The following is a 12860-nucleotide window of genomic DNA, read 5'->3' on the forward strand; positions in this document are numbered from 1 at the left end:
CAGAGCAAGGCTCCATAAGCAAAGCCATGCAAAGTCTTCACCCCCGCCGCTTTGCATTCTGCTTCGCTGGGGGGCCAGGGCAGAATGTGCAGGCCACCAGCTACTCACTGCGAGCCTGTAACTCTGCATCATTTTATCAAACTCCTCATCAATCTTTTTATATTTCTCCTCCGTCTGCGGGGTCAGCGCAAACACCTCGTCCCCTTCCGGGCTCTCGCACTCCCTGTGCTTCTTGTTCAGCGCCTGTTACATTGGCGGGGAGGGAGGGGAGAGGTGTTGGGGGGCGGGGAGGGTTGGAAAGAAATCGAACAAAAGAAGAAAGAAAGAGATAATGAAGGATTTCTGGCCGGAGAGGCACAGTACTTACACCGTAGCGTTTGAATAGGATATCCAAATCTTCACTGGTTTTGCGATATTTATCTTCCATCAGAGGGCTCTGATCAATGGAGTCATCTCCGTCGGGTTCTGGGCTGTCGCAACCGTTAAAACCTTTCTTTCTTAACGTCTGAAAACACAATCAGGACAGGGTGAGACCTGGCATGGGAGGGGTATGCTGGAGGGGGGAGAGCCAGCAGGGCATTGGAGGTGAGCAGTGCTTGTTTAAAATGTCACAGCTGCCTTCCCGGGGGAAGCTCATTTGAAAACAGGCAGAGAGGAGAGAATGTGGCTGAAATAGGAGAGGGAAGAGGGTATTTGCCCATGAATGCTTGTGCTCCAAAGAATCTGTCAGTCTGTGAGGTGCCACAGGACTTCTCATTGTTTTTGCAGATACAGACTAACGTGGCTCCCCCCCGATACAAGGGGGCAGTGACTCTAAATTTTGGAAAAATCTGGGGGAAGAAAATAGTCTGTTTAAAACATCAATAGCATGTAAGAGGGTGAAAAAAATTATGCCAAATTCAAAATAGCAGGAGGAAATAATTTCAGCAACACTGGGAAAACAATCTTCAAAGTGCTAAACGGGGAAAATAATTAACATTTCAATTAAAAATCATCACCCAAAATGCAACCAGTTTGGCTTCCGAGTTACAAGATTTTCAAGGCCAGATCCTCATTTACACCAGAACGCTACACACATGGACTTTGGTTCAGATGCTTTTTAGAACATCTGCAGCTCTTATGACTTCATCCTTATGGGTTCAAATCGCAGCTTTTCCACAAACTCAACACGTGATCACGGGCAAATCACAGAGGTCTGGGTTCTTCTTTAAGGTGGATGTATATGTAATTTATTCCATTTTTAAGGGCCCTTTATGCTGCCCAAGTGGTATAAATGAGAATCTGGCCTACTGCATATAATAGACAAATGTCAACAAGTCCTTAGAACCTTCCCACTGAGCTTCTGAACTACAACCAATGCACGTGATCCTACGGGATTCTCAGCCACAGGAAACCACTCAGATTAGTAGGATTTAACATTATTAAATTACAGTCCTCACTTGCATTTGTAATAACGATCTAGCCCAGGGGTGGGCAAGATTCGGCCTCTGGGTTGGATCCCGCCCACAGACTGCCCCACTGGGACCCTGAGGCACACAGTGGGAAGCCGCTTAAAGCAGCATCCCGCTTGTGTAGCTCTCTGCTCCAGACCCTGGGGGAGAGGGAGGTTTCATGTGCTGCTGCCACCCGCCAGCAAAAATCTGTCAGCCCTACTGGCTGGCTTCTGGCCAACAGCAGCCCAGAGATTTTGCTGGGAGGCGGGAGCAGTGTACAAAGTCTCCCCCCGCAACCCCTCAGCCACATGGAGCCGGCATGGAGTAGGCAGCAGTTTTGTTAGATCTGGGGCTACAGCAGGCAGAAAGACACCGGGGTAAGCACCTTCCAGCCACAGCCTGCCTCTGACACCCCATCCCCTGCCTCCGCACAACTCCCTGCTCCAGGTCAGCACTCAAACCCTCTGCGCGCGTGCATGCATGCATACACACACACCCCTCAGGTCACAGCTCCTTCCTGGATCCTGCACCCCACTCCTACATGCCTCCCCTGGGCCAGATTCCTCGCCTGCATACTCCCTCCCAGACCCTGCCCAGATCAGAGCCCCCTCCTTCACCCAAACTCCATCTCAGACTCCCCCCACTTTCCCCTGCATCCCTGTCCCATACCCTGAGCTCTCTTCTGCACCCAACCCGTCCCAGACTCCATAGAAAAGTGTGGCCCTTGACCACTTACCAAACTCCTGGAGACTCCTCCAATCAAAAATTACTTCTCAACCCCAATCTAACCCATAGGGTGTGATTAGGGTTGCACCTCTATTTTAGTAGAGAATATGACCCCCGCAACAGTGCAAGTAGGTGGAACTCTATTGACTTCATAGCATCCGTTTACATCAGGAATTAATTTGGCCCTTTGCCAGATCAGATCCCAAACCTATTCTTCCACCATTACAATGACAAGGGGAGGAAAGCCCTATGAGATTTCCTCTCTTATTTAAAGAACAACTATCTCACCTGCCCCAAGCAAATGGGTGGGCAGAATTCTACCAGATTGTTTTAAATTAGATCTAAGGGGGCTTGGAGCAACGTGCAACAGACCCTGCCAAGCCCAACATAGCAAAAGTGTATTAAAGATGTAGGTTTGTGTCTCCGCCAATGAATGATGTATATTCTGCATGGCAATGACCTTTGTTAACCTAAAAAAATTAACAAGCACACATTTTTCATTGGCCAGCTGCCAGATTCACTCTGTTGAAATCAGGGAGTTGGGTTCTTATTTTCAAGTGGTGTAAAGTCCTGCACATACAACTGCAGGGAAGTGGAGTCACTCTGGAGTCACCCCAAGGTGAGATCAGAAGCTGGCCCAGCGTGTTGAGCAGCTCTCTAGTTCCCTTACCCTGGGCTTGTCATGGTTTTATCTGTTATCTACCAAAAGCCACCAAATTGCTGGGTACCTCACAAAACAAGGAAAGACCTGCTCCCGTGCCAGCCTGATCTTTAGGGCATTCAAAATCTGGACTCAAAGGACCCAGTTAGAGCTGATCCCAAAGAATACCACTGGAACCAGAGGAAACGCAGCCGTGAGCAAACCTTACTGAGCTCTACCCTTTGCAGCAGTCGGAATCTGGAGTTGAACTTTGTGGCTCAGGTACCTTGGGCTGATTCTCACTGACACTATGGGTTCGTTGACACAACTCTACTAGTGTAAAAGGACCTTGAAATGGGATGTAGTACCATGCAAGAGCAGTTGCCGTCCTTTGGTTATGCTTACAAGTTGTCCCGCTATAATGATTTCAGTTTAGGGGTGTGATTTACTTACTGAGACACACCAGTATAAGCCTTGGTGTAGATAGTTATGCTGCTGGAAAAGTGACTTTGACCTGATCTACACTTAAAATGTAAGTCAACAATGTAAATAAGGGGTGATTTTACCAATAGAGATTGTTTCACTGGGTGCAGGCAGGTTATAAGCTGCTTTCGCACATCATTTTGAATGTGTAGTACTTCAGTAAAATACACCCAGTGCTAACATGACCTAAAACTACCTAGTGTGAACAAGCCCATAACAGGAGAGAAGGCCGGCTAAGGAGTCTGTAGCAGACCCAGGAACTGAAGCTTGAGTATGACTACAGCTCTTTCACAGCATTTCCATCTTTGTGCTCTTAAGCAGCACTATGAATTAGAAACATGGGCATTCTCTATGTAGGCTCTGCACTGTGTACAGTAAGAATCCTTCGGAGGGATTGTACAGAAAGTTCCTGTCTCGTGTTCAGTAGCCAATTTACAGATTGCATTACACACGCACATTTAATCATTTTATTTTCAAAATACCAGAAGCAATTAGGCATTATTATGGAACCAGCACTTGCCAGTTTGTTTTTTTTTTTTTAAAAAGTCAAAGCTACATAATTTCCTGGAAGTCTTGATCTCTTTTCATGCCAAACTTGAAAGTGGAAAAAAAATGCCTTGACAATTCTCCTCTCGTCTTCCCAAACACAGATAAACATATCTAACTCTAGGCCAGATTTTATCCCAGAAAGGTTTCTTACCTACACTGTGAGCGCTGGGAAATAGGGGTTTATAATGAAACTGATGAAGCAAATGGGGAAAAACGTATCTCTCACTTAAGACTGTAAGGTCCCTGGGGCAGGGACTGGCTTTTTGTTCTGTGTTTGTAAGGCACCTTGCTCCCTGGGATTCTGGTCCACTTCTGGAGCCTACTGCAAAAAAAAAAAAAAAAAAATTTAACAATGCTCTGAGATCGCCTGGTGGAAAAAGTGTTATATAAGAGCTAGCTCTTATTTAATAATCTGATATAACATTTTCCCTTATTGTATACAGCTGGTCACAATAATGGGAAAACTGATTCTATGACACATATTGAAGATGTTTCTGTTTCATAATGTTTGGAATAAACTCCTTTTCCTTCCCATTCTTTCATCATTTTTTCTCCTAAAAGCAGTATTTGTTAACCATGTTGACTGAAGTCATTTTGAAAACAGTTTGGGTTTTCCTCTCTCATAATAATTTATATTATAAAATGTGGAGGAAAATTTAGCAGAAGAACCCAGATGATTTTAGTAATGCATTTCTTGTGACCAGCTACACTGCTGGTAAGTGCATATGTGCACACACACAAAACCACAAGTGCAAAAAACATTTCTGGGGGGGCAGAAAAATGTCAGTCATTTCTAATAATCCCTTGGGGGCATGAAACTGAAATCAGTTTAGTTGCTAACTTATTTCAAACTATAGGGAGCATGTTGGTTTGTTATTGTAGGATGATCCATGAGCTTGAAATGCATCGACTAGTTAATTACTGCACTTAAATGTGCACTATGGCCACTGTAAGCTGCTGCTCCATTCTGCTTTTCTACTAAACTCATTACCATAGTTTCCAGCTTGTTGCAGGTTGCTCAGCGATGGAGGGCTGCATACAATGGCTGACTAGTCCCTGTCTGCCATCAGTTTTATCATCCTTGATTACTATATTATTATCATTTTGAACATTAAAAGGACTCTGACGTACTTCCTGCCCTCTTTCCTGCAAGGCTCATACATACATCACATGCTCACGCAAACATAAGCCGTCATCTTCCAATACAACACGTTGAGCAGCACTCATCCGATCTTGTGTTGCGGGAGCTACAGTATCTCATCATCACCTTTTGCAAGACATGGGCTGTCAGCTTTTTACTAGCACAAAACTGAACACCCTGGCCGCACCCCTTCCCCGAAGCCGCACCTTTCCCAAGGCCCAGCCCCTCCTGCTCTCTCGGTGGCTCACTCCTGCCCACCATCACTCACTTTCACTGGGCTGGGGCAGGGGGTCAGGGTGCAGGAGGGGGTCAGTCTGGTAACTGGGTGGGTGGGCTTAGGATGGGGCCAGAACTGAGGGGTTCTGGGTGTGGGAGGGAGATTCCAGGCTGGGGCAGAGGTTTGGAGTGTGGGAGGGGGTGACAGCTCTGAAGTGGGACTGGGGTGCTCTCAGAGTGGTGCAAAGGGACTTTGCAGTGAATCAGCATCCAGCGCTCAATAACTTGCCTAAGCTAACACAGGCCATCTCTGACAGAACAGGGACTTGAATGCAAAGTGCATTACCCGCAATCCCAGGTGCTCAGCAGTATTCAATTTTTATTTTGCCTCCCAGTGCAATGGAGTGTTTCACTGGTATACAACAACACTTGCACTATCACCCAGCTGTCTTTGGGGTATCACACTGACATGACATGATGGGGAACAGTCAACATGGCATCTGTAGGGGGAAAACATGCCTCACTGATTCACTGGAATTCACCGATGGAATCAACGTGCATGAGAACAAGGGTGATCCAGTGAATATAATGTACTTGGACTTTTAGAAAGCCCTTGACAAGGTCTCTCACTAAAAGCTTTTAAGCAACCTAAGCAGTCATGGGATAAGAGGAAAGATTCTCTCATGGATCAGTAACTGATACAAAGATAGGAAACAAAGGGTAGGAATAGATGGTCTGTTTTCACAAGGGAGAGAGGCAAACAGCAGGGTCCCCCAGGAATCTGTTCTAGGCTCCTTGTTGTACACTGCATTCATTAATGATCTGGAAAAAGGGGTGAACGGAAAGGAGGCAAAATCTGTCATAAAATTATTCACTACTGCTAAGTCCAAAGCAGACCTCAAAGAGTTACAAAGGGACCTCGCAGAACTAGGTGACAAAATGGCAAATGAAATTCAACGTTCGTAAGTGCAAAGTATGGGAGAAAATAACCCCAACTGTATGTGCTAAAAGACGGGACCTAAATTAGCAGTTATCACCCCAGAGAGAGATCTCGGCAGCACTGCAGATATTGCTCTGAAAACATCTACTTAGTGTGCAGTGGCAGTCAAAAGAGGTAACGGGATGTTGGGACGCATTAGGAAACACAGCTAATAAGGGAGAAAATGTTACAATGCTCCGCATAAATCCATGGTAGGGCCACACCTCAAACACTTCATGCAATTCTGGCTGCCCCATCTCAAAAAAGCGACATGAAAACTGGAAAAAATACAAAAAAGGGCAACAAAAATGGTTAGGGGCACAGAATTCCTTCCATCTGAGAAGGCATTAAGAAGACGGGGAGTGTTCATCTTAGAAAAGAGAAGAAGAGGAGACACGACAGAGGTCTATAAAATTGTAAATGGTGCAGAGAAAGCGAATACGGTCACTTGAGATCTATCCTATCACGTAACACAAGAACCAGGCTCACCCCATGAAGTTAATAAACAGCTGGTTTAACTTATAGTAAACTCTTTCATATCCAGCATTCTATTATGCGGAACTCTCAAATAACCGGCATTTTAACCACAAGTAAATTTTAGTTACGTTTTCCAAAAGTACAGTATAGTGAAAGTAAATACCAATAAATACAGTATGTTTACAGTGTACAATACTACTGTTGTCAGTAAATAAGTGACTGTTTACAATTTTATTTGTTTCTTAATATCTAATCTTGTTTCTCCTTTAGTGTTATGCACGGCTAGGTATACCTCCCTATTATCCAGAATATCTGAATATCCATTACCCTCGTGGTCCCAGGGCTGCTAGATATGAGAATTGACTGTAAACAGAAGAAAGTAACTTTTTGCACAATACTCAGTCAACCTGGGGAACTCATTGCCAGGGGATGTTGTGAAGGCTTAAAGTGGAGTGTGTGGACTGAGCCATTGACAGACAGACACATCATCTTCTATGGCGCCACTGGTGAGCGACTAAACCAATCCTTGATTGGCAGAGCTGATTACAGATGTCACATAAAAACCCACCACCTTCAGGCATTGTGCGTTCTTGTCAGATCCTACACTTTTCCTGTCGTGCCTGGATACACTGACTCTCAAAGCAGTTAAGAGCCTGTACAGTGGTTTGCCACCAGGACAATCTGTCCTGAACTAGAGTTTCCAGATCGCTGGGAGATACGCTGCATGACTTCACAGTGGCCTTTAAGATGTTTTTACAGCGCTTGCACTGACCATCGACAGAGCACTTTCCATCAGCAAGTTGGTGATAGAAGACTCTCTTTGGTAGCTGTGTGTCATCCATCCTCATAACACGACTAATCCAGCCAAGCTTCCATGCCCATGACACCACACAGCTTAAGAACCTGCGTGTTAGGAATTCTGTCCCACCAATTCACATGGGTGATCTTCCTCATATGGAACCAATCGAGTTTCAAAACATGGCGGTGATATATTGTCCATGACTCTGAGCCATACAGCAGGCTACCAAGGTACCCATACCAAGACAGCAGTTTATCAGAAGGAGAACTGGGCTCAATCAGCTCATGGAGGGTAGGTCCATCAATGCCTATTAGCCACAACAGTCAGTGACACATCATGCTCTGAGCGTCTCAATCTCTGGCTGCCAGAAGCTTGGACCAGACAACAGGGATGGATCAGTTCATGTCCTCATCTGACGTGATCTGCTGTCAGAAGGCAGGAGATTAGGCTAGCTGGACTGTTGGCCTCCCCCATTGTCTGTTCTTATGTTGTTGGAACAACCATAAGAGGCGAGGAACTTGCACTGATGCTGTATCTAAGAGATGTGCCGGAGGCTGTTTCCAAGAGAACAGCGCCGCCTACCGAACCATTTCACCCTGCCTCCTGTGGTCCCGCCCACTCTGCCTCCAGCCCCTGCCAGGGCATTTACATCAGCACGGACTCGGAGGACAAGCACCATCCACCGATCCTCCCACGCCGCTCCCTGCAGCCCAGCGCCCCCTAGCGCACTGCGGGGCTGGGGATCGGGGCTGATTCAGAGGGAAGGGCAGTAGCTGCGTGAGTCACTCACACCAGTGAAAGCAGAATTGCTTTGTACCATTGTAGCCATTGCAAGAGAGGCCACATGGTCTCCGGCGCAACACTCCTGATTGTCCCAGAGACAAAGATGGGCAGCACCGCTCCACAAAGAAAATCCGCTCAAGGCACCTGCTTACACCTTATTAGCTACTTCCAACAGACAGACTTGGTAGGGGCCAGATTGCGTCTGTAGCATTTCTACTGCAGCACAAGTGTCGATGGGTGGAACAACGCACGCGGAAGCATGCATGCCACCGAGAACCTGCCTGCCTGCCCTGAGTTCTAAACATCACGCTGCAACCTCACTCCCCTTTTTCCCCGAGTCGCCCTGTCTCGCTCATCTATTTAACAGTGTAAGCAGGACCACAGACGGGGGGCGGGGCAAAGGGAGCAATTGCAGAGGGGCCTGGTGGACTTAAGGGGGCCCAGGGTGACTGCTGCTGTAGCCTTGCCTGGATCCCAGACCCTTTTCAATAGTGCTGCTGTAGCAGCATGGTCACGCTGCGAGGCACCCGAGAACTGGGATTTGCAGAGCTGCAGGGAGGGAGTGGGGGTTGGAGATTGTAAGCGAATGAGTGAGTCAGGAAGGGGAGCTGGGCTGGGAAGGTGGGAGGAAGTGAGGGGGACAGGCTGGGAAGAGAAGGAGGGAGCTGAGCTGTGGGGTAGAGCCGAGGCCGAGGGGGACATACAAACTGGGCTGGGAAGGGAAAAGAGCAGAGGGGTGGGGCAGAGGCAGGCAGGGATGGCTGGGAGAAAGGAGCAGAGCGGGGACAGGCACAGGACTGCTGGGGACAAAGGTGGGACACAGGACCGATGGGGGAAGAGCTCTGCAGCGGGTGATGGGGGTGGAAAAGAGGGTAAGAACAGTAGGAGGGGCACATCCAGGCAGGTGGGGGATGGGGTGGTAACTGAGCAGGGGGTCCTCCGAGGTGTTTGGGGTATCCTGGGGTGGGGAGCTTGTGGCTCTGCCTGAGGGAGCAGGACAGGGGCCCACTGACTGAGCTGCCCTGGGGCCCAGAATTCCTGTCAGCAGGCCTGAATGTCAGACCTGTGGGGCAGGGACCATCTCTAAGGCTTGCCTACCCACAGATTTTCACTGGCTTCGCTTGAGGCATGGCGTTAGATTGGTCCAGAAGGCTTGTGTGACCAGCTGCTCCTCTTGTGGATTAAATCAGGTTTATTGGGGTTTTGTTTGGGGTTAAAGTTAATTTTCAAAGATCGGATTAAACGAACGGCTCTGCAAACACAGTAAGAGCCACAGCTAGTCTGGTGAATTTCTGCACGGTAGACATGTGGACAACCGAATAACTTGGGTCAAAGCTGTGGGCAGACAGTCTTGCAGGCTGTCCCCCCACACTGCCTGTCATATGGCCGTTATGTTCTTGAATCCCAGTCCTCCAATAAAACCTGGATGGGCCATTCCCTAGGCCCGGGCAGACTCCTCTAGGGCCCTCAAACATACAGTGGGCTGTTCACGCGGGAGGTTTCTGCACGACTGGCAGCCTCCAAAGAATGCCCGTCCCAGCAGAATCCATCTCAGGTTTCACACCCAGCTCAGGCCAGGCTGTGTCCAGTGTTGGCATTTAGCCAGCACAGATGCCCATGCAGCCCAGATGGATCAATGAAGCTCAGAGCTTATGCCCCCCCACTCACAGCGCATTGCTTTCAGGAGCATCCAGCAACTGCGGACTCAAGAGAACACTCTGGACTCAGCGTCAGACGCTCGGGTGCTAAGAATCACCAAAGCTCTGATGGCCAGTTTACACCTGCTGAGGATCTGGCCCCAGGTACTGGCATATAGGTCTGACTCAGGGCAAGAACCAAAACCTTGAGTTCTCAGGGATTCATGTGAGGGTCATGCTGGGGGGTCTGCCAGCGTGTGTGCCAGAGACTCCTACCGAGAAGTGGTGCAAAAGGGCAGGATTAAATGTTGCCAGGAGAAAGCCCAGTGGTTCCCCACCCAGAGACAGCAGCAAACCAGCTGTAAACCCACCAGGACAGGAAAAGCTAAAAATAAACCCAGCTCCAACAACCACCATTGTATTGTGCATGTCTGCAGCTGTGCTTGGCACGCTGGGCAACCCACTTGCAAACGGAGGTGGCAGCTCGACGGAAGGAGCCTGGTACCCATAGAATGCTAGCTACGCCCAGCACAGCTGTGTGGGTGGCCTGTGGCTTGGACGGATTCACCACCATGCCCTGAGGACTGGCAAAGGCCACCTGTACCCTCTTGCTGCATACACACCCCTTGTCAAAAGTCACAGGATGGCGTTTTAACAAAGTGAAAGACCACACCTTTCCTTTAGAGCCGGTTTAAAAAAAGTATCAACATGGAAAAACCTCACCCTTGCTTGGGAATCGGGATTTTCCCCAACTCTTCCATTTTCCCAACGATGACAAATGTAATTGTTTTCTCTGTTTTTTCGTCTTCTTCTCACTCCTCGTCCTCTTCACTGCTGTAGTGCAGCGAGTGCCCCACTACTGCAAGGAAAGAGTTGAGGCAGGCCCAATGGAGCTGGCGTAGCTCCACCAGCCAATGAGTGAAGGGCTCCTGGAGGGAGCCAATCAGCAGGCTGCTTGCTGGAGCAGCCCTTGCATATAAGCAGCTGCATATAAGGGTGAGCTGGGTCCTGGCCAGGGAGGGTGCAGGACCAGCTGCCAGGGAGAGCTAGCACCTTAGATAGGGCAGTGCTGGGCAGGATAAAGGGAGCTTGGGAAAGGTTCTAGCCTGACTCCTGCTGGGCTGCGGGCCCTGAGGCAGAGGCCTAAAACATGCAAAGAGCCACAGAGGAAGTGGGCCAGGGGGTAAGACGACGAGACGGTGACTGGGAATGAGGAGGTCGCTGAGGCCTGAGTGACTGGGCTGCCATACCTAAACTTAAAGGACTGGGCTGCTGGGCCTGACTGACGGGGTGACTAAGCTGCGTGGTGCTACTAACAGGGGAGAGCCACTAAGAGGAGAGTGCCTCTGAGTGCTTTACAAAGGAGAGCAGTAGCATTATCCACATTACATAGAGGGGGAAACTGAGGAACAGACCTGCAAACTGACTTACCCAGGGTCACCAAGCAGGCTGAGCTGAATGGGTTTTCACAATCAGCAGCCGACTGACTAGAGCTCTCTCGCAACTTATAGCTCATGCATTGAAATCTCCAAAAAGAAAACACCCTGGGGAGGGGCAGGCAGGTAGTTTCCTTAGGCAATGAGGTTAAATTAATGGCCTCTCCTATGAGTGGGTGAAACAGAAGATCAAAGAAGGCTCTAGGTAACTTTCAAAGAGATGAATTCAACCCTGGCTGGCATCTCCCTTAATGAACACTTGGGCTGAATCCTTTCAACCACCCCAGCCCTGCCCTACCAGCATATATTTTGCCGTCTGGATATAGAACAAAGCCATAGATAGGTGTGCAAAGGGAGAACAATGTTCAGATGAAATCTCCTTTAAGTCCACCCTCAAAGATACCCTCTGTGAGTGCTTAAAGGCCTTGCCAGCAAAAGGTACAGAGGGTCCCATCCAAAGCCCACTGAAGTCAATAAGTATCCACCCACTGACTTCAAAGGGCTTTGGATCAGGGCTGGAGTGACTGGCATACCTAACGCAAAACGGTGCTATAAAGTGAGACAGGTTGAAATGACAAATCTAGGGCCCCCAGAAGTTAATTAAAGTGGGGTAAATCTTGGGCCGGGCCAGATATCACCGACTAAGCAGGGCTGTTTGAAAACGTCCCCCAGAACCGTCAGTCAAAAGCAAATTGTGGGATTGGACAAAATTCAATTTTTCATGAAAAGCCTCTTTTGCTCTTTGGCAGGTCATGGTTTTTCACCAGGTTCAGCCCCAGGAGGAAAAATAGGCCCTTCCTGTTCAAAGCGCCGCCTGCTTACTATGAGGGACATGCCCCACGTGGCAGGTAAAATCAGCAAATACCTTTGGCCAACAACTGGCAAATGTTCCACCCCCACACATGGGATCAAGCTGGGGCCAGGGTGTGAGCTGCGACTGAGAACAGGTGATTTTACACGCAATCCAGGGAGCTGCGCCAGTTTACGTCAGCTGAGGACCAAGCTTGGGGTTTCCCACGAAACTAGCTCTGACTCCCCTTCGCTGGCCAGTGCTGCATTGTCTCAGCAGCCACTCTGCTGCTAACAAGTGCTACTTATAGGGCTGGTCCAGAGGTTCTGAACTGTGTTATAGCTACAATGTGTTTTCCTTGACATTTCAAAATACTGATGCAGAAAACAAGGGCTACGTCTACACGTGAAGCCGACATCGAAATAGGCTATTTCGATGAATAACGTCTACACGTCCTCCAGGGCTGCCAACGTCGATGTTCAACATCGACGTTGTGCAGCACCACATCGAAATAGGCGCAGCGAGGGAACGTCTACACGCCAAAGTAGCACACATCGAAATAAGGGTGCCAGGCACAGCTGCAGACAGGGTCACAGGGCGGACTCAAGAGCCAGCCACTCCCTTAAAGGGCCCCTCCCAGACACACTTGCACTAAACAGCACAAGATACACAGAGCCGACAACGAGTTGCAGACCCTGTGCATGCAGCATGAATCCCCCGCTGCAGCAGCAGCAGCCAGAAGCCCTGGGCTAAGGGCTGCTGCCCACGGTG

At 48.8% G+C, this 12860-nt stretch overlaps 1 protein-coding gene across 9 annotated transcripts in view; it reads right to left on the reverse strand.

Annotated features, from left to right (window-relative positions):
* Positions 1–12860, reverse strand: part of MEF2D (myocyte enhancer factor 2D) — a 219263-nt gene that overhangs the window by 47328 nt on the left and 159075 nt on the right. For 6 of the 9 annotated variants that reach the window (XM_074980971.1, XM_074980970.1, XM_074980968.1 and 3 more), the window contains one exon: positions 368–505. In XM_074980971.1, coding sequence (XP_074837072.1) covers positions 368–505 — 138 coding nt within the window. Of the gene's footprint in view, positions 1–108; positions 244–367; positions 506–12860 lie in introns of all 9 variants that reach the window. The other 3 variants (XM_074980969.1, XM_074980972.1, XM_074980967.1) reach the window with 1 other exon arrangement.

The sequence above is a fragment of the Carettochelys insculpta genome, chromosome 30, assembly GCF_033958435.1.
Source record: "Carettochelys insculpta isolate YL-2023 chromosome 30, ASM3395843v1, whole genome shotgun sequence".
Taxonomy (NCBI): Eukaryota; Metazoa; Chordata; order Testudines; family Carettochelyidae; genus Carettochelys; species Carettochelys insculpta.